General features: G+C 35.2%; 3 protein-coding genes across 4 annotated transcripts in view; 1 reads left to right on the forward strand and 2 right to left on the reverse strand.

Annotated features, from left to right (window-relative positions):
• Positions 1–5,350, reverse strand: part of LOC111054731 (pre-mRNA-processing-splicing factor 8) — a 45,377-nt gene extending 40,027 nt beyond the window's left edge. For both annotated transcript variants that reach the window (XM_039436273.1, XM_022341827.2), the window contains exon 1: positions 5,158–5,350. The gene's annotated coding sequence lies outside the window, so the exon portion shown is untranslated. The remainder of the gene's footprint in view (positions 1–5,157) is intronic.
• Positions 5,351–8,006: 2,656 nt separating this feature from the next.
• LOC111054730 (mutS protein homolog 4) lies at positions 8,007–14,509 on the forward strand. The gene is made up of 3 exons (XM_022341826.2): positions 8,007–11,475; positions 12,535–12,712; positions 13,413–14,509. The coding sequence occupies exons 1-3, from the start codon at positions 8,066–8,068 to the stop codon at positions 13,737–13,739; spliced, it is 3,915 nt and encodes a 1,304-aa protein (XP_022197518.2). The 5' UTR covers positions 8,007–8,065; the 3' UTR covers positions 13,740–14,509.
• Positions 14,510–15,211: 702 nt separating this feature from the next.
• LOC111064570 (eIF-2-alpha kinase activator GCN1) overlaps positions 15,212–21,599 on the reverse strand; it is a 113,648-nt gene continuing 107,260 nt past the window's right edge. The window contains exons 42-45 of the mRNA XM_039436620.1: positions 20,742–20,890; positions 19,277–19,381; positions 17,103–17,318; positions 15,212–16,092 (exon numbers count right to left, since the gene is read on the reverse strand). Coding sequence (XP_039292554.1) covers positions 15,964–16,092; positions 17,103–17,318; positions 19,277–19,381; positions 20,742–20,890 — 599 coding nt within the window. The 3' untranslated portion in view covers positions 15,212–15,963. The remainder of the gene's footprint in view (positions 16,093–17,102; positions 17,319–19,276; positions 19,382–20,741; positions 20,891–21,599) is intronic.

Consider the following 21,599-nt stretch of genomic DNA (forward strand, 5'->3'; position numbering starts at 1 on the left):
TACCCAATCAATAATTTTTACTTCTTTTTGAAATGTTACTTTACTTGTTTGTGATATGAAACTGCATCAAGGTAGCAACGCTCCCGCAGTATATGACACGTCAAAGTGTAATCTAATATATTACTAATATGCTTCATCTTAGTCAAGAAGTTTGGACTAATTCAAATCCTTTCAATTGTTATCATTAATATAAACTCACAGGCAATTCGTTTATTTATTATACAATTTTCACAATAAATCACTTGATAGAGCAAAGCTCTTTTGATGGATGAAAAGTCAACTTGAATATAAATGGGAGCAATGAAAAATGAATGAGATCATGTTATGATTGTATGACCTTAAAAAGATTTTTTAAAAAAATTTTGTAAGTGCAAATATTCATGTGAATAGATTCCAGGTTATCTTTGTAACGATCAGGAGTAATAATTTAAATAATAAAAGTGTACCGAACAGCCTTAAAATCACATTAAAGTAGCGACATATTTTGTGTCAGAAAAGAGCTCTGCGAACCATTTTTAATCTTGGTAGAATGGATTCCTGCAGGCCATTCTTTAAAAGAAACGGCATATTGACTCTGCCCTGTATATTTATGCTGCAAGCTCTGACATTTGTCAAAGATAATCTGAGGCAATTCGATCTAAGATGCGATGTACATCAGCACTTTACAAGAGAGCGTAAACAAATAAATACCGGACGGGTACGACTTTCCAAAACACAAAATATGTATGTATATATCGGTATAAAATTATTTAATAAACTGCCTGAAAGTATCCGTGATAAAAACTCTAGATCGTTCAGGTACGCAATTTCCAAACTATTCAAAAATAGGGCTTTTTATTCGATTGAGGAGATGTTGGCAGCTGATATTTCATGTTAATATTTGACCTCTATTATAATATTGTTATTGCCAATTAGAAATATGACTGTATATAACTGTGAAGATACTAAGTACGCGGGACTGTTGGCTGTGATAGTATTTCTCTGTTTTGAGTACCTACGTGAAATGTATGTATAATGTATATGTTTACCTGATGACTTTGTCAATACATCTATTTGTTCACGGCAATAAAAACATTTTGAATTTTTGAATTTTGAAAGTAGCATTTTCTTGGATTCTCTATGGCAAAACATTGCAAATTTTCATCCCCATGTAATATGGACCTTTATCGAGTAAAGTGAGTCTATGGTTTGGATAGATAAGACATTAAAAAAGTGTACTATATGCAGGCGTCACCTGTCCTACCATAAAAAGATTCTCATTTCTAAAAACAAAAAGTGCCTATTCTATTCCATAAATAGCAGGAGCAGTAAGAAGACTTTGTTCCTTAAATAATGGTAAACAAGAACATCTATGAGAAAGGCCAAAAACACGTCTCAAAGCTTTTGTTTGAGACCCGACGATAGGTAGCCTTCAAATTATGTTGCCATACCCCAAAAATAATACCAAAACGGAGGCGGGATACAAAATAGGAATGGTAAACTATTAAAGCTGATTAGGTGTCAAACACCCCGAAAACCATACCGATAGCAAAGACTCAAGATTCATTTATTGTCAGACCACTTTGACAAATGCAAGACATGGTCAACAATTCAATAAAAATTCCAAAATATAGCAATAAACGTCAATTGTCATAATATTACGAAAAATTAAGACAAAGATTGGCAAATTTTACAAAATATGAGAAAGATTTTCAAAACAGGTAGGCTATATCATAGTCTAGAAAATACTAAGACTTCACCACGGATCCTCAAAACCATCCCCATAACCATATGAACAGCAGTCAATTAGAATCTTTTCAACACAAACCTTGAAACTATTAAGGCTGTTACACCTTTTCATTTTTATTTAAATTGGATAATCTTTTCAATATATTGTTAAGATCATTATAAGAGTGAGAAAAGTGGCAACTGAAATTTTTAAGTGGTCTAATAAGCGAGTTATGGATTGTTGAAGTGCTAAAATCCGTTTTCTTTCCAGATCATAAACGGTTTCCATTGGACTTTTTTTATTACATTCAGTATATCATTGGCTTTGTTCTAATACGCGTTTTTTCGCGATTAATGCCAAAATAAACAAGTTATCAAATTTACAAAAAATGTTACTTTTTTATTTATGAAAGATAATATGGGGTTATGGGGAATATAATGTTTTAGTTTGGGAATATACATTTTTGAAATTTCAAGAGAATCTATAATATAGTCGAAACCGTTCAAGATCTGGAAAGAAAACGGAATCTGGAAAGTTACCACTTCAACAACCCATAACTCGCTTATTAGACCACTTAAAAATTTCAGTTGCCACTTTTTCTCACTCTTATAATAATCTTAACAATGAAATTGAAAAAGATTATCCAATTCAAATAATACAAAAGTGTACCGAAAAGCCTTAATATCACATTCTTTAATTGAGCAGGAAGTTATTAAATAACCTCTTTCCAAATTCATCAAAACTTTTCAAAGTTAAATGGTAATTGCACTGTGATAATCTAAGTGCTTCTGCTTTCTAAGTGTTTTCCACTTCTTAGCACCATCCAAGCATAAGCACAGAAAAGTTGCAGCACGTACTTTGTCAAGAGAGGTATCTGAGTTTAACCATACATAGAAGTTTTCTTGAGCAGCTCTAACATTGAAAAGGAACTAACTCAATTTTACTGGATTTCAAATTTAGACCATTATAAGTGTAACACTTGTTCGCCAGAAGGAATCATCAACTGTTTCCAAATGTTAAGCAAATCATTCAAAATGTAATCTTATTACATAAAAAATAGAAAGTATATTCAGCATAAATGCTATCAATTGTGATAGCATTTATAGAGCTATCAAATAAATTTAATTCGATTAATTACAGCAAAGCCAATCGGCTTGTTTAGGTAAAGTTCCAATTCAATTGTTATTGTGCTGTGGGGTCTTGCCTGTAGTTGCAGAAAGATCCTGCTCTAAAAGTAGATGGTATTTTGTATCGACTTGTGTTAAATAAGTTATTCGATAACTATTTATCTCCCTGTTGCTGTTGAGAAGAAACTGACATACTTTCCACCACAGTATGTTTGTAATTCTAACTTGTTGAAACCCTTATTTTTTGTAGTAGAGAGCGGTTATAAGCATTTTCTGAAATTTCCTACAAAAAAAATGAGCTGTCGCTGTCGGCAAATCTTCCTTCCACAGATTTAGCACAAGAGTTGACTCACAGGCGAGGGGGAGGAGGGTTCATTGATATGAAAGCTACGAAATAAGGCAAACTGCCCCCTGTGGGTTGTTGGAGCTTTGAGTCGAACACCGGACTCAAGAATTTGTTAAAAACCAAAATACACCGACAGTATCCCTGCTTGTCGTAGAAGGCGACTAAAAAGGATCCCCCTTTCCAAAGGCTTTCTTCTCCTTCTCAATATGATTTGGTACTTTTCATTTCTAGAATGGCACTTTTTCCATTGACTTAGCTGTGTGCCATTCTTTCTTTATTTTTCTATTCATCGGCCATATTCTAACTTCTTTCTAATTTCCCTCTTCACTTGTGAAATCTGACCCAAGGTGTGATGTGGACCGTGCTGATGAGTGGATGGCACCAGGCCTTTTATATGGTGTCTCTGAACGTGCCTGAAGGATACCAGGCGCCCTCCTGTAGAAGGCTATTTAGCCTTGCCTGGACATTCGGAACTATGTCTGGGTCGACTCTACTTCCCTGGCTGTTCGTGGAAACCGCATAAAAAAAAAAACAAAACCAAACCCCAAGACAACCCTAGAAGTTGCCTTGTCTTCAAATAATCGGGATCTGTCCCATTACGGCAGGTTCCTCAATCTGAAATAAGTGATTCAGGAACACAGTTCCGGTTGCCCTTTATGTAGAGGCTATGAACATTGAGAAAGTTTCTACTGATCACGACAAGGATGACGTAAGGTCAATCACACCATCTCAACTGGAGAGGAAGGATGAGCTTTTCACAAGTCCACAAAAGCAATAATCCACAGAAATGCATGATGATGCAATAGAGCAACTGAGCAGTTAGCGGGTGATGAAAAAATGTTGCGGAGGGGCAAAAAAACCCAAGATACCAGAGATGGGTCAAACTCCAGGCACAAATGTGGGTCAAGAGGCTGAGTGAAAGGTGACTAAGCGCTCTAGAGGCAATTTGGCTACCCCTTTCTTAGCGGAAGGACCTAAAAAAAAGGCCAGGAGTAGAACTCACGTAGGTCACGAGAATCAATCAGTCTGAAGAGACTGCCACGCATATCACACTGGATTGCGACAAGCAACCAGGTGATGAATGGGATGTTAGTAGCCTATAGGAAAAAACGATCCATGATTTTGTAAAGGACACATGTTTTGGTTTGCCCAACTAACGTACTTGGGACACACAATAAGCTTTGATTGAACTGTAAGGTTCTTTGAACCTTTGGATCCGTCCCTTCAAACTTAACATAAAAAAATACCACTATCACAGATTAATTGAATTGAAATTACTAACTAACAAAGAGATACGTTACCAAAAGCTTCTAACTTTATATTATCTGGTAGCTTGATATAAAAACTCATAAAATTTTAATAACTGATTATTAAAATATCAATAGGCCTACTGAAAAATGTAACTTGAAGCAAATTTTATTTAACCCAAATTTGAACTTTTCGTCACCTATTTAACAATCATTCAACACCTACAGAAATTACAGTTAATTATTTTCAAAATATCCTCATCCTGACTTCCTCTAGCAAGATTTTTTTGTAGCCTTCCTTGTGACTTATTAGTCAAAATATTCAAAGTTCAAAGTGAATAACGTACGGTATTGGTATTGTGAGATATTGACACAGTTTGACAAAATCCAACAAATAGAATTATTACTTAACGATATATATAAATACTAAATAGAGTTTTCACACCCATAACAACACTTCTAAAAATTATTCAATAGATTTATCATACCGGTATCGCAAATGTCTAATAACAATGCAATGCAGACGCTTTCCTAACCTTTACAACAAGTATCACAAAACACTAGAAACCATTGGAAAAAATTAAAAATTAAATATTATGAATGGAAAATATCATAGTAGAATTGAAGTTCAGTATAATAACTGAAGATTTGGATATGGAAACAAAATTAGCAATAAATCTCTTGACTATAATTATTGAAAAAGCATGACAGTGAATTTGTATTACTTACTTTCAAAGGAAGTAAAATGAAGAAACAACTTCGCAAATTAACACAGTAATTAAAAATTACATTTTGAGAAAATTTAAACCTTTGAAATCGCCTAAAACATTGTTAGAAAACAAATCGTTTGTAATCGTTAACGCACACTTCAATCCAAAATACAACCAGGCACAGCAAAACGCAAAGCACCTACTGTGTGGAAGCCATCTTTTATATTTTGTTGGCCTTCCTGTCACTCACCGGTTTAAAAATATTATCTCGCAATACAACGCATAATGAGATATTTTATTGCGGATATGTATTTTATAATTTAAACATTTTAGACTGCTTAATTGATCAACTTTTTCATTAGTAAATCAAAAGCAAAATATCACATTATATAATCAACAGTTGGACACTATGCATTATTGTTGATCCAAAATGGTGATTGGCTGTTTCTCCACAGAAGATGGTTGAGAGGTTATGGCTCGTAATTTAAAAACACTGCAAACTTTTATATAAATTCTAAATAATGAAGAAATTTAGTTATATTTTTGTCATTTGAGGAAATAATCCAATTTCTAGTTAGTGTAATGAATGTTATAAGGGACTCGTTGAATCGAAAACAAAATGCTAGAGGAAGAAATCAATTTTCAGCCAGAGGTCGATTCAATTCTTTGCCTGTTTTTCAAAGAAGTAAGTTTATTAATATTATAAAATATTACAGTAAATACAGATACAAACTTTTAGGAACAAACTCTGTTCCTCGTCAGCTATTATTAAAGATTTTGACACAAAAAAGGTTAAATGTTTTTTTTTATTTAATGAAGGGCAAGATAATAATGCCTGAAGCTGCGTTTACAACAAAATGTTAATAACTCATCCTTGTAGATTCTATTAGATTGAACAGAATTTATCATACAAATAATGATCCAGATGATCATATTTTTTTGTCAAGTTCCGTTCAATGTAATAGAATCTATAATGATTAAGTTATAAACATTTTGTTAATAGCTTTGGTGTAAACGCGGCTTAAGGTTGAAAATGAAAACCCGAACGTTAACTAAAACATAAACATTTGAACATCAATTAAGATAGATAGTTTATAAACAGCTAAAAAAATTTATTAATATGCCAATAAAAGCATATATACAAAGTTTGTTCGCATACGTATCACAAGAATATCAAATCAGAAATTTATGTTTATCGTTCTTTAGTTCATATATTTAAGGTTGAAAATGAAAACCCGAACGTTAACTAAAACATAAACATTTGAACATCAACTAAGATAGGTAAACCGACGGTTTAATATACGGACGGTTGGTATTTTCTTTACGTTGTGATAACATAGAAAGCATTTATGTGCAAGAGTTCACATTCAGATCATGCATAAGCAAAAAACAAAATCTAAAAAGTGTCTCATTGAATGCAAGTGACGCGTCAGTGTCTTTATGAGTGTTTTTATGGCTCTTTCCAGATTTAGTTTTTATCTCCATGCCTTGTCATGAACAAACAACCCTATAATAAGGGTATGATCACATTGGATGCGTTTATGTGCAAGTCCACGCTTGGTTAGGAATGACCAAGCTCGCAGTTCAGAAACAACACTCACACTAGCTTGCACCAGAGACAAGAAATATAGGCTTATGCTTATCCTTAATCTATGCTTGCACTAACGTGTGCCCCTTTGTGGAGGAGATGGCTAAAAAGGCGCCGGAACGTTTCTCGGCTGGCAAAGCCTACTCTATTCGCTATCCAATTAGTATAGGCCTATATAGATCGTTGGCTTGCACTTGCTAGTTGCATTCAGTGTGAGCGCCTACGTCACAACGCTTTCATGAAAATATTTTCAGATTGTGTGTATCCGACTCATGCATGATCAGTCGTGCACTTGAACATACACGCATCCAATGTAATCCTATCCTTTGATTATGAACTTGAAATTTGGCTTACTGGCATTGAAAAAAATAAAATAAATGTTGTGTCGCCAGAAGAATAAAGTACATGAGTACTGCGCAGGCGCTCGCTCTGGTACTCTTGCAATATGTTTTGCATTAGCCGATAGAGCAGCCAATCGTGCGTTCTCTTCACTGGTTCGCCCTATTCCTGTTACTGAATAACTTAAAATATTGTTAATCTTATTGATACTTATTAGATTACTTAGCAACAGTTAAGTGAAGATAATAACTTTAAAAACAATTCAGAAGAACTTAGTTTTATCTGAGGTATAGAAATGTCCTAAAGTTATTTCCTTTTCAGACTATTCAATAGAAATAATTTTAATTAGAATTCCATGGAAATCCTAAATAGACCATGAAATTTCTATTGTACCTTGTTATTGATTTTGTTTTTTTATTCAATTGGAAATTGTTGACAGTGTCTTGAATTTCTGTAAAAATGATCTGAAATATAGACGAATTTATAATATTAATTTGTAAGTGCATTAAAAAGTTTCAGAGTACGGTACGGTGATCTTGAAAACACTGATTTATTGTAACATTCCTATCTAACACGCTTGCATAATATTATTTCAGTTCGATCAGGAGTATCAGCTACAAGAAATGAAAATTCATCCTCCAAACCATCTACAAGTGATAAAACCTCAAATTCACTTGGATCCGGGAGTGGTCCATCAAATAATGCAACAACCAGTGATTTTGTTGCTGGTCCCAACATCATTGGCCAAAGCAGTAATCACAACTCAAGAAACATTGCAAGTGATGTATGTACTTCTAGCAATAATAATTCTGAAGAGCGGATTCTAAAGATTTTAGGGTCTGAAAAATTTGAATCTGAAAGAAATGAAAGTATAAATTTGCCCCAGCGATGTAACAGAGGTGCTACATTTGAATTAATTACACCACAGAATGAACATCTGATTCATCATCGACCAAATGATGATATTCGTCAAGAAAATAGATTGCATTGTTTGTCATCAATGTTCCAACCACCATCAATAGATGGCCGATCAATCAATTCTAGCAGGCACAGGACAGCCATGTCTGCTAGTAATGAGAATAAAAAACCATTCAAGCTAAGCGTAGATAAAATAGCTTTTCCGTCTACTTTCTCAGAAACACCACACTCATTTGATTTTGATGACAAAAAAGATGAAGCAAAATCAATATTTGAGACGATGCCAACTGGTAACAGTAGTAGGAGGACCAGCATGGCCGGAAGTTGCACATTCAAAGTTCCTAGAATTGTTCAATCAAATCGTTCCATCAATACCAACGACTCTTTTATTGGTGATTTGAGTATTAGCAAGTTTGTTAGTAGTCCTAATCATCGTTTCAATTATACACCTAGTGAATCGATTTTTAAAGGCGTTATGAATACGCAAATGATAGATAGGCCTAGCTTGAATGGCTCTGCTACAAACCTAACAAATATTGCACAACAAGAAATCCAAGACTCGAGTGAATCTATTTACAAAACACCAACAAGATCGGGATCTATAGCACAACAGCAAGATATTCAGGATATAAGAGAATTAGTCACAAGACCAGGATTCACACAAAACGATTGTAGGACACCTCAAAGAAATCAGCAGATTCCAATTATTAGTATTTCCCCAGAACGAGAACTAATTTACAATGAAACGCCTTTACAAGAGTCTGAAAATATAATTGTTCCTAACCCATTGTTCCCTGATGTCAAACGGAGGAGAATTGTGGATGATTCAATACAGCACTTTAGGCCTTCAAGTTCGTCCAACCTACATACAGCTACTGAGCCAGCAGGACGTTTCAGGAATTATCAAGATGATTATGAACCTGAAATAAATCCAACTACTTCAACAGTATTTCAGAGAATTTCTGCTTCTTCAGAAAGGGAAATTTCCATGACTCCAAAACAAGCTGACATAGAAGTTACTGGTATTTTCCAAGGTAGTTCCACAGATAGTAGGATAAAAAGTATAATGAAAGATACAAGACAAAAAATGTCTTTATTCACACCAATCGACAAATGTAGGAATTCCAAGACACCTACTCCAGTGAGATTTAGAGAAAATACAATTCAGGGTAATAATAATTCTGGATCAGAGATGACATCGGGATTCCTGAGGACATCAACAGTGAATAATTTCATACCAGACTTTAGATGCTCTCCAGAAGGTGGCGTTCAATACACTCCTAAGCCAGCTGATAAGTCGATCAAAGGACTTTTCCCACTTAGCTCATTCAGTGATAGTGTGAAAGCTAGTAATCCATCCAGTTCAAAAAGTACAAAGGAAGAGATGCCATCACTAGTCAACTCATCTGATAAACACAGAACCCCAACTTGTTTATCTGACAGACAGAGAACGCCGAAGTCGTCATCTGATCAACAAAGAACACCAAGATCGGCAGCCACCAGTGAAGACTCGACTCACAACACCATCCTGGCGGTGACTGAGGGCCGCGGCTTGGCCAGAGGCGAGGTCGGGATCGCAGTCATGGACACCAAACGACCGCAACTTGTGCTCTGTCAAATCACCGATGTTCAAACTTACATCAACACTTTGGCTAAAGTTCAAATATTCAACCCAGTTGAGATCTTAGTTCCAAGCACGTTCGCAGAGAACACTCAAGCTGAATCTCTATTCTCAAAAATCAACGACCATTTTCCTCAAGTCAACCTCACTTCAGTACAACGACGATATTTCAGCGAAAGGGAGGGATTGAATTTGGTGCAACGATTGTGCCTAGAAGATTATTCAACAATCGAGCTGATTATTAAGAATAAATTCTATGCTCTTGCTGCACTATCTGCATTGATAACGTTCATAGAGCACTCTCATTCCATGGTTTTCACAAAGAAATCGTTGAAAATACTTTATCAAAATGCTGAAGAAGTGATGAGTATAGATCTTGATACAGCGAAACGACTGGAACTTGTTTTCAGTGCAACAGGCGACAACATGCATAAGAGTTTGTTGTCTGTCTTCAACTACTGTAATACGTTGAGTGGGCGACGGTTCTTGAGAGCCAACATTCTGCAGCCACCTTGCAATTTGAAAGTGATTGAAAAGCGTTTGGAGTGTGTAAACGAATTAGTGCATGATGCAATGTTGATCACAAATCTGAAGGTTGAGCTTAGAAACTTCAATGATGTAGAACAGTTGTTGTGGTTTTGCACACAAGCACCAACATTGTCATCAACAAAAATCAGCGAATTGCAAATGAATTACATTCTACTGTTGCATATGACAATGAAGAGTCTACCAGCAATGCAGGAGTGCCTTAGAGAGACGAAGAGTGAGCGGTTTTGCAAGTTCAAAGAGGTTTTGAATGATGATCGCTTCAAATTGATTTTGGAGAATCTGAAAACATACATAAATGAGGATGCTCGACCAGCTAAAGGATTTATGCCCTCCCAGCAGCAACGCTGCTTTGCAATCAAACCTGGAGTGAATGGACTGTTGGATGTGGCCCGCAATACTTATTCCAAGTTGATCGATCAAACAACTGACGTGGTTAAAAAACTTTCAGAGGATCACGATTTACCATTGAAATGGCACTCGTCATTCGCGAAAGGAATTCACATAGTGCTGAATCTCTCAAAAAACAAACAATTCAAGTTGAAAGATTTGCCAGCAGTTTTTATCCAAGCCACCCGCACTCGGCAAAGCATTACGTGCACCACAGAGGAGCTACTGGTACTCAATCAACGAATGAAAAGCTGTCTCCAAGAGATTCAACTGATGAGTAATGTAGTCCTCAACGAACTGGTGCAAGAGATACAAAAATACATAGGGTGCATCTATAAGTTATGTGAGGTGATAGCAGAGTTGGACATGTTAGTGTGTTTTGGAGTGGTGAGTTCATCGAGCGATTTTGTTTCCCCGATTTTCGGATCAAGATTAGATTTGAAATCTTCGCGACACCCCATTCTCGATGTAGTCAGTTCATCGAGTCCAGTGAGCAACGATGTTTCGGCTAGTAGTGAGAAGAATTTCCACGTGATAACTGGGCCCAACATGGGAGGCAAGAGTATCTACATACGTCAGATCGCGCTACTGCAGATAATTGCTCAGATGGGATGTTTTGTGCCGGCCGCTTATGCCGAATTCAGAGTGATGGAGTGTGTTCTGTCGAGGATTGGGTTTGATGACAGCATCGAGCACAACGCATCGACATTCTCGATGGAGATGCGACAGATCAACTACATTCTGCAGATATTGGCGACAGACCGTCGCTGTTTGGTGATAATTGATGAGTTGTGTCGAGGCACTTCGAGCGAGGAGGGTGTGGCGATCGCCTGGGCGGTTTGTGAGAGGCTCGCCGAGACAAGTGCCTTCACCTACGTCACCACTCACTTCCAGCTGCTCACCACCATGCAAAACGTGCATCCCAATGTATCCAAGTGAGTCACAATCCATTCATAACCATAGTAGGCCTATAGTGAGATTCATTTCAAACTATCAGCATTGGTTGGTCATCAGCAGGCTGGCCACTAACATGATAAACATGTTGTCATACCTTTGTTGTGTCATCACAGCAATTGATAGGTTTTTATATACCTCTGATATTTTATTTTTTTTCGCTGCTTTATTTGAGATTAAACTATTTTTCTATCATTATAATTTGTGAATTTCCAGTGGTTTATTTATTGTTATTGTATGTAAGAAGCCTCTCGCTGATGACAAAACATTAATTTTAAACATATAAGTGTTTGTGTGTACATGTACATGCATCTCTTACCAATAGTGGCCAGCCTTAGGTTTTGCTGGTGTCGCCAAATTAGTATAAACTATAAAAACTTTTTCTTTCTAGTTTCAAGTGCTAATTCTAAGCAGGACTTCCTATATACCGGACCTGCGCCTACAAAAAAAAAAAGGTGGCCAGCAATGATATTTTAAACGGGGACTAGACGAACTGAGATTTCGACAGCTTAGCTCTCTAACAGTTGATTAGTGATTTTTTCTCAGTATTTCTATAAGACCTCCACATACGGCGGCCATTTTTTTTCTAGGCTCAGGTCCGGTAGTATATAGGAGGTCCTGTTCTAAGTATATTACATGGTGTAACCTACATTTAAATTTTTTGAAAGCATTAAAATATTATTTGATTGCTTGAATGAGAACTGTTGATTACATTAATAAGGAATGCTGAAAGTTTCATGTGAATCTTTCTGTTTCAGTAGATTTTAATTGTAGGTAAATTATAAATCAACAATCTTATCTATTTACACAGAAATGATAAAATATTCCAGTATTTTCACACACTGCTATAATTCTGATTTTATTCATATGATTTATATACTATTCAATTTGGAATAAATAATTAGAATAGATCAAAATCGACCGGTTTTGAGATATTGATAATCTGTGAATTTTACATAATACAAAAGACAACTGAACTGAAAAAAATGCAATTTGATTATAGGATATCCAATTATTTATTGCATTTTATTTTGCTCCAGCTGGCATTTTGAAGCGGAAGAGCTGAGTGATGAGAGGCTTCGATTTACTCATAAGTTGCTCCCAGGAATTTCTACAGTTGCCAATTATGGAATAAAACTGGCAAGAATGGTTGCACTGCCAGAGTCAGTCTTGAAAGACATAATACTACTGAAGAATAAATTGAATCAAGATTATCAGGTAAGGGGAACTAATATTATTGTCAAGATATTTATTACAAGTATAAGGTCCTAAGTAGGGGTTTCAGGCCGCTGACAGGTCTCGCGTCCTAAGGAGGGGTTAGGGGTCGCTGTCAGAGGTCTCGCATCCCCGAGGAAGTGAGCAGGTCGCTGACAGGAGGTCTGAGGAGAGTTAGAAGCCGGAATGTGCCCTCTGAAAAAGACTCATTCTATGGATTGCATTCAAATTGAAATTGCTCCAGCAAATATAATATAGTTATACACCTATACTCCTTAAGAGCATCGACACTACCACCACCCTGCGCGTCTAGGATGCAAATAGTATCTAGATTTTCCAGACAGTTTGAGAGAAAACATTCGTAACTTCTAGCATTATCCTTTGTAACAAATTCACTTAGTTTCAAAACAAAACGTCCAATACTCTGGTTTGAACCGTTTGAAATTATTTATTTTTATATAAAGAATCTTTTACATATTTTTTAGTTTTCAGTACCGGAAATTACTTATAAATTACAAAATAATAATTGACAAATATAAATTTCAAATGGATATTGAAGTAATAAAATCAGGCTATAGCCTTCAATAAAATCTTAATTGAGGTGAGAATAATGATTTACAATCGTTTCATTAATAAAGATTCTCAAGAGTTCATGGCTGCTAAAACCAATCAAGTACATTCAATCTCATATCTTTTATTTCAGGGAATGATGATTGATACTGTTCAAGGAGAAGAGCCGGATGAATTAGTTCAAACTATAGTAGTAAAGATCATTGATAGAATTATATCGACTAAATCAAAGGAAGGACTCATCGGAGACTTGAAAGAAATCATGAATTCCACCGACGAAGATAGGGATGGTACTGTTCATGTAAGAGAACTGGAAGATAGGAGTAGCGCTACTCAAATAAGAGAACGACTGATTTTCAACGAATCAACGGGAATAATCTCATGGACTCAAGAGAAGAACGAAATGAAGACAATAGTGAGCCTTTGGATCAGAATGAAGAGCCGCAGTTCACTGAATTAGCTGAAATATGCATGGAAGAAAAATCAGGTGTACAGGAAAGTCGTTCAAAAACCAGTCATGTTGGAAAAGGCATTGAAGAAACGGAAAACCAATGTGAGGATGGAAAAGAAGAAGAGGGTGAGGAGGTGGTGGTGGTGCTGGAGGAGGAGGAGGAGGAGGTGGTGCTGGATGAGGAGGAGGAGAAGATTAGATTACAAGAAGAGGAATGGAATAGTAACGAAATTGTGACGCTGTTGGTTTCTGAAGGATCAGATTGTTGTGAAAACGAAGAGCTATTAGAAGAAATGGGAGAACAGGACGAGGATGAAGAAGAATCACAAAATAATACTGAAGATATACACACGGATGAACATAATGGGAAGACAGAAGACATAAACAATAACAGAGGGATTTTTATTGGACAAACAGAGCAATATGCGAATTTGTCCAGTCAGGAATTGTATGACAGTTTGAAAACCAAGTGAAACGAATATAATTTTTATTCTATACTTTTAAATCACTTTGTATAGCTCAAGTGGGTTTTTAATTTTCTATTGTCAACTGCGATGATTATACATGCATTTTTGTAAGCCATCAATGAAGCATTTACCAACAATGCTAGTTATGAGGTAATCGTTATCTTAGGACGTAGGAACTGGTTGTTATCCTAATACAGTATTTCAATTGATTAGAAGAAAACTATTGAATTGTATTATTGAAGTGTGAGAACCAAAGTATATAATGTTCTTTCTTGAAGGTACAAATATATAGGCACATTTTATACCTTTCAATGTGCAATATTTTCTTGTAAATAAATGTTCCATTGCAATAGTTCAACAAACAGTGATTTATATTCCAGATGAGAATAATTAAGAAATAGCTCTTGAAATATTACAAGTTTCACATCTATGTAAATTTCAAGTAATCAGCGATTTATTAAATACAAGTCAATCAATCAATGTATTGTTAGTGATAAATTCATTTATGAACACCTTAATATTTCGCAATAATTATTTTTATGGAAAAACTTGTATTATTTCTTGATACTACTACTTCTTTGGTCAAATGAAACAGTTTCATTGATTCGAGGCTATTCTGAGATTAGTCAACTAGTCAAAATTAACGAATTTCCAGAAGATTCCATTTGAATATTCTATTTAAGCTTCCTGTGATGAAAACCAAACCTTCCAAACTTGGGTGGCTCGTAGGAGTAAGTGATAACGCTCCGATCTAATAATCAAGAGAACCCGAGTTCGAATCTCGACCGGGGCAAAATTTTTTGACCACAGCACAATCACATAGATACGGCCACCCCGTCTTTCGGAGGAGACGATAGGTCGTCGGTGCCGACTACCTAAAAAGTAGTCGTCATCTCAACATCATCATCATCATCCCTCTCACTAATTACCCACGCACAAGCCTAAGAGCTTATGTGGGCATCACCCCTCAGTATTATTATTAAGATGAAATGGAATTTTCAAAAAGTATAATCATTTAGACAGTGTGAAATTATTTAATTCACTAATGCGAACTCACCTGGTTCGCCTTTCAATTTGATATACATATATTTATATAAAACCATCAGGAATAATACAACATCGACACTGGAAGGTCAACATCAACAGTGTTAATATAATTGGCTAAATTGATTAATATAAATTTTAATTATTATAAAAAACAAATAATTTATTGGTTCATATAGAATAGGTTCAGAGTTGTTTTTGAACTGAAAGTTAGAATTAAGTATCCGTAAATTATAAGGCTTGTATTATGGCTTTAGCAATGAGACATGTTATGAAAAAAATATATATATTCCCAGCAAATCATAGGAAATTATTACTTTGAATATAAGATCAACAACAAAGAACTGAAAAAAGTTAATAATATAAATTTCTCAACAACGTTCAATCACACATTAAAAATGAATTATCAGTCACAAAAATCAACGACTGTGTGCATAATTTAATCAAGGATCATACAAGTTCAAGACCTGAGAAACTAATCATTTTGTTAAAATTCTTCAATTACTAATACATGTCATATCAGTCAAGACAGGATATCAATATAAAATATAGTCTTTGAGTATACTCATAGCACACCAAAATCAGGGTTGTATGGCTCTTACACAAGATAGAGGAGCATATTATGGAAGAACAAGTATGGTGAGAGTACAAATAAGAAGAGCAAGTGGGCGGGGCTTGGGTGAAGTTATGGGCGGTGCTTGGGTGAAGTTGTGGGCGGGGCTTCAGGTCAGCAGAGTGTCGTCTAGCTCCTCCTCTTTGCCCTCTGGTTGGTTGGCCACCTTCCTTAGCACCTTTGTGATCACATCACTCAACGATTCTCTGGCACCAATTTCTAACAGGTTCATGCAACACTGAAAAATAACAACAAAGTTAGCAACACAAATTCATGTAAAAAATACAACTATAAGTATTAAGCAGAATATAATAAAATAACTGAAAGGTCCCACCTTGCTTGAATATAACATTTAAGCCATCAATATATATACCTTAAGACTTCCATAATTCAGCCAGGACCAACAGTTTATTGTGCCCATCCAATAACACAGGAGTGACCAGGTGAAAAACTATTAGTGGTAAAAAAAAGTAAATTCGTATGGCTTTTGTTGGTGGGGAGTCCCTTGCGGGAAGGTCCCACCGCCTGAATATATAACTTAAGCCGTCAATGGGCCTTACGACTGTCATACTTCAGCCGGGACCGACAGTTTAACGTGCCCATCCGATAACACGGGAGTGATCTGGTAGAAAACTTTTGGTATTGAGAGGGTTTGAACCCGGGATCTCTATGCTGCTACGCAGGCACTCTATCCACTAGACCACGGATCACTCCACTATTAGTGGTGAGCGGGTTTGAACCCAGGATCTCTAGGCTGCTACTTCAATTCTATAGTATCTCTGATTGTTATTTCAACTTTTAATAATTTATCAGATTGAATTTTCGCAAGTATATCAAAAGTATTCAGTCGTTTTTGCATCTGATTTCTGCTTGATATTACTTGTAATCACCTCAATTAAAACAGCATTGAGCATTGTCAAGATGACTAGTAAAGAATTATTAAATATTTAGTGAAAGGCATGTATTGCAGTTATACATCTATATAAATTTATTATACATCTATGAACTCAATGCAACTTTTTCGGCCTAGAGTGAACATTATTCATCCAATGCAAAAATTTTCCCAAAGATAAAACTACTCAAGTCACGTGATGCACACACTATTTTTACTCCACCTAACTTTTTTAAATATATTATTAAACTTTCACTCATCTTGATAATTTGTTTTTAAAACCTTGCTTTGCGACTTTGGATGGAGGAAAAAGTATATTTTAGATAGTAATAAGTAGTTGATTGCTTGGTAAATACCTGCTGAGCAGCATCGCCTTGCCTGAGCCTGAGCACAGCGACCAGTGACAATTCACTGTTGGCCTTGACATAGCTGTTCTTCTCCTTAGTGCCATTCACCAGCATGGGAATGGCCGCCTTCAGGAACTCGGGAGCCAGGTCTTCCTCGACCTTGGCCAGGTACGAACACACCCGAGCCACCAGCTGCTTCATCTCGTTATTCGTGTGATTCATTGTCTGCAACAAAACAATCAACCTTCAAAATGTAGCTGAATTGTAGAACACAACGAGTGGAACAGAAATAGCTCAACTCTAGTATCAATTGTTGTGTTTATATAAGTGTTAACATAAAAAAGGGTATTATTTAATTATTTCTATATTAATAAAAAAATTGTTTTATTTATTTTTATCATTTTTTGCTGAAGGAGATGCCCACATGAGCTCCTAAGCTTGTGCGTGAGTGATGAGGCGGATGATAATGAGAGATGAATGGACCTACAGTTTTAGATTAGGTTTCTGAACCACCGGGAAGCGATTTTATAACTTATGAATCATATTCAGAGGAGTTGATAGATGATGCCGAAATGAGTTTTCTGCTTGCGCGTTGTAATGAAAAGTGAGCGGGTGATTTTATATTTGATGAGATGGTCAAATTTCCATTTCTACCGGCGGGATTCAATCCCATGACCAGGTAGCGCTAGCAGACTGAAGGGCGTAACGCCTCAAGCTGGATTCGCACATAACAGTGATAGTGAACAATGAAAAAATAACTGCCATCAAGGCTAATGAGATTAATCATACTTGTTCGGTCGGGCTGAATCGAAATACTGCCATTAGAACTCATGGGAATTATATTTCCACTGCCACTGTTGTCTACGAGTCCAGCGCTTGTCGTCGGCAACGGCCAAAATTAGATTTTATTTTTGTAGATTACGATATAGCTAACTATTCAATGAATTTTACAAAATATGAAGAGTTATTGATTAGAATAAAGATAGAATTTTAATCACGATGATACAAGATTGTGATGTAACTACATGGATCGGCAAAGTTCAAATAATTGTCCATTCTCTGAAATGGATATACTTTCCATCAACACACAACCGAAAGTCGGAAAATACTTAGCTTAGTAGATATAGTGAGGTCCACGTTATAATGGCAGTGAAGAAAGATAGGAGAAAAACGTTGACAAGTCTCTCCATTTTGCCACTGAGTGTACACAGCTGTTACTCAATTCATCCCATTAAATTTTATCTAATAATAATTATCATTTCTTTAATCAAATAATAAATTTAATGTCAAATTAATCAAGAAAAAAATTTTTTTCCATAATTTGATTCGAAAATTTGCTTTCATAACTGAGATTAGATTTTTATTTTTATACAAACCTGAAATGGCGGCTAAGTTAAAAAGCTGTGATACAACAATCTGAATTTCAAAACAACAGAAATTGAGTTATTTGGTAGGTATTCTATTCCAATTCCTTTTAAAAATAATAGAAATCCTATTTAAAATAAGTATTTTTATAGAAATAGTTCTGAAATAACTTTTCAATATTATTTATACCGGTACGAGTAGGTTTAACCTATACGTGTAGGCTAACTGAAGCATGGATGAAGTCTAGGATGGTTAGTTATCAACTTTTAAAATGTCATTTCAGGTATTTTAATTTGTGTTTCTCATACGGTAATGTCTAAAAATTATTTCATTGTTTCAAAAATACATTTTAAATCAATTATACGACTTGTGTACTCAAGTATTTTGATAGAATGAAGAAAAAAATGGCGACTGATAATGAATTGTTTACTTTTGTACAGTCACTGTCAAAAGTAAAAATAAAATATTCTGGCAAACTGACAACATTGCAAAGCTAGAGAGAGATAGCGCTATCTGTTTTGTTGTATGATAGAAAAGGACAGCAACAGTATTGTCAATCGTACACTGCCATTATAACATGGACCTCACTATAGTAGCTGAATGAATCAAATAAGAGCTTTGGGTAAACCAAAAATGTTTGTTGAAATTCATTCTCAATGAAGTTTATGAAAAACAGTAGGCTACTCATTTACAAGGTCAAACTCTGAAAAACAATGCTTAACCAGCAATGTGTAACTAGTGATCTAAATTTTTTCTCTTGAACTAAGATTCTCAAATTAAAATTGTGTTCAAGGATGAGAGTGCCGAGTTCAACTTACCCTAACAAATGGAGAAAGTAATTGTTGTGGAAGAGTTTGTTTTACATGCATCAAATGCTGGAACAAGTAGCCACAGCCTCTCACTCCATTCATAGCAATTGGTACCTTTTAAAACACAGAAAAATTATTATTTCACATTACCATAACAAAAATAGTGCAAAAGAAACAGGAACAAGAGAAAAGGTACAAAAATGCAACATGCTACTGGTTTTTCTTCACCAACATTTTCGGATTAAAATGACTAAAAGTTCAAAACAAAAGAAAAATTTACATTTTTAACTCTATAATCATCTTGCTTAGAAAAATGAAGATAAAAAACTATTATTAATAGAAATCTGAAAAAGAATCATTGAAAAATCTTGATAATCAAAAATCAAAAATACTCCATAAGACTAATTGGCTGAGAATAAAATTGATTTGAAATATAATAAAATATAAATAGTATTATTTTCAAGCGAGTAAAGCAAAGTTAAAACTTGAAATTCTTTGCGCCTCCAAGTCTTATTGAACGTAAATACTATTTTATCTAAACCATCTCTATATAAGACTTGGTTGATAAATTTCTTCTATTTATTTATTTTACAAACACAAGATATAAAGTAAAAATACAAATATACGAATGAAAACATGCAAAAAAAAACATAATAAAAATACTAATTAGGGATTTGAGGTGTAAAAAAGGGGAGGATGGGAACGTTTTCCAACTATTATTATCCATGTACTAGGAAAACCTTAAATTCTTGAGAAGATAAAAACGGTATCAGGGAAAAAGGGAAGGTAGGTTTGATAGGATTGTATGAAGGTGTATGATGTGTAGATTTGAAAGGTATGATGTGATGAGAAATTATATTTTAGTAATCAATAGTTATTTGTGCAACTAGTGCGCAAAGTGTCAGTTTGCTGCACCGAAAGAAACGTTTACGTTTCCGTTACGCGGAATGGTTTGTTGAGTGCAGCAGAGGAACTTTGCGCACGTATTTCACATTAAGTTTTTCCTACAGTTACCATTGAATATGAAAAGTGGGTAATTATGGGTAAAATTGCCTGAAATGCATCAAATGTTTTTCTGTGTAATTTTATTATTGATAAAAACCTTAATCCTAAAATCCTAAAGTCCTCGTTCTCCTTGGTTATAATATATAATGAATAATAATTAGCGCGTTGTGCTTCGTTGCACCTCTGCTCACTATAGCAGCCACAGCAGTCATTGTTACCAACTTCATTTTGATTTTGCTGCACTGTTGCTCCATATAACCTACTAAGTATTTTGCGTTGCCATGTTGCAAATCTGGAGTGCAGAAAAATTTTTCCCGCACTAGAGCGGAAAAGTGATTCTTTGCGTTCTGTAATCAGTGCAGCAATGGCCACTTTTCAACGTAACTGTAGGAAAAAATAATAAATTTACTAATTATATAACTTTGGAGAATAATTTAATAATTTCGAAAGAACGACAATGGCCACTAACCCTGTCAGCCATGAGGAAGGAGAGAAGTGTTTTGTTGATCCTTTCCGAATATTCTTCGGTATAGACAATGGAAGCGGATTCTTTGAGCACGACCATGAGGGCCGCACTGCGACCGTGTCGTACAGTCCAATCCAGCGGAGTGTCGTCCTCTGTTCAAACACAAACAACCATTGCCATAGTCAATTATGCTAAATTAGCACCTAGTCGATCACCCAGTATTGCTCTTCCTTTTCAAGCGACTATTAATCATCTCTGAGAAGCCCACTTCAAGTTTTACCTCTATAGGTCTTTATTTAGGGAGTGCCTCAGATCTGCTAGTTTCAATTTGTCTAGTGTATGAACATAACCTTTTCTCATATACCTTTTTTCTCAACGTACAATGGGTGGTATAGTCAACTAGTATAATTTACCATTTATAGATATTGAAGATGGATCCCTTCAATTGAAAATAGTCTTTAATAATATTCATCAAGATACGTCATAATATTCATCAAGATAGATCCCTTCAATAAAAAATCGTCTTTAATAATATTCATCAAGATACGTTTAGAATTGTTTACAAGATTGTGAGATACGAGTCAATTTGACAAGTACAGTAGAACGTACTAAGCATTTTAAAAGTACAGTAAGTCCTCATACAATTCTGTGCAATGAGAATGAAGAATGATTTATTACAGTAATAAATAAATTATATTAAATTAGCATTCATGCATTTGACACGTATGAGGAAATGACCTACAAGTTTTGTCTGAGAATCTCATGAAAATGGTTAATATTTTATTAAAGCAGGAATGAAAGAGTATGTCAGTTTTGTTTGATTTCTTACGATAATGGAATGGATGATTATAATTATAAAAT

Source organism: Nilaparvata lugens, chromosome 10, assembly GCF_014356525.2.
Source record: "Nilaparvata lugens isolate BPH chromosome 10, ASM1435652v1, whole genome shotgun sequence".
Classification (NCBI taxonomy): Eukaryota; Metazoa; Arthropoda; class Insecta; order Hemiptera; family Delphacidae; genus Nilaparvata; species Nilaparvata lugens.

What these genes read in the sequence shown, in the direction of transcription:
- LOC111054730 (XM_022341826.2), top strand. Translation starts at nt 8,066, where the DNA reads ATGTTCCAACCACCATCAATAGATGGCCGATCAATCAATTCTAGCAGG. An exon ending in GTGCATCCCAATGTATCCAA is followed by an intron (nt 11,476 to 12,534) that starts GTGAGTCACAAT and finishes ATTTTGCTCCAG; the next exon opens with CTGGCATTTTGAAGCGGAAG. An exon ending in AATTGAATCAAGATTATCAG is followed by an intron (nt 12,713 to 13,412) that starts GTAAGGGGAACT and finishes CTTTTATTTCAG; the next exon opens with GGAATGATGATTGATACTGT.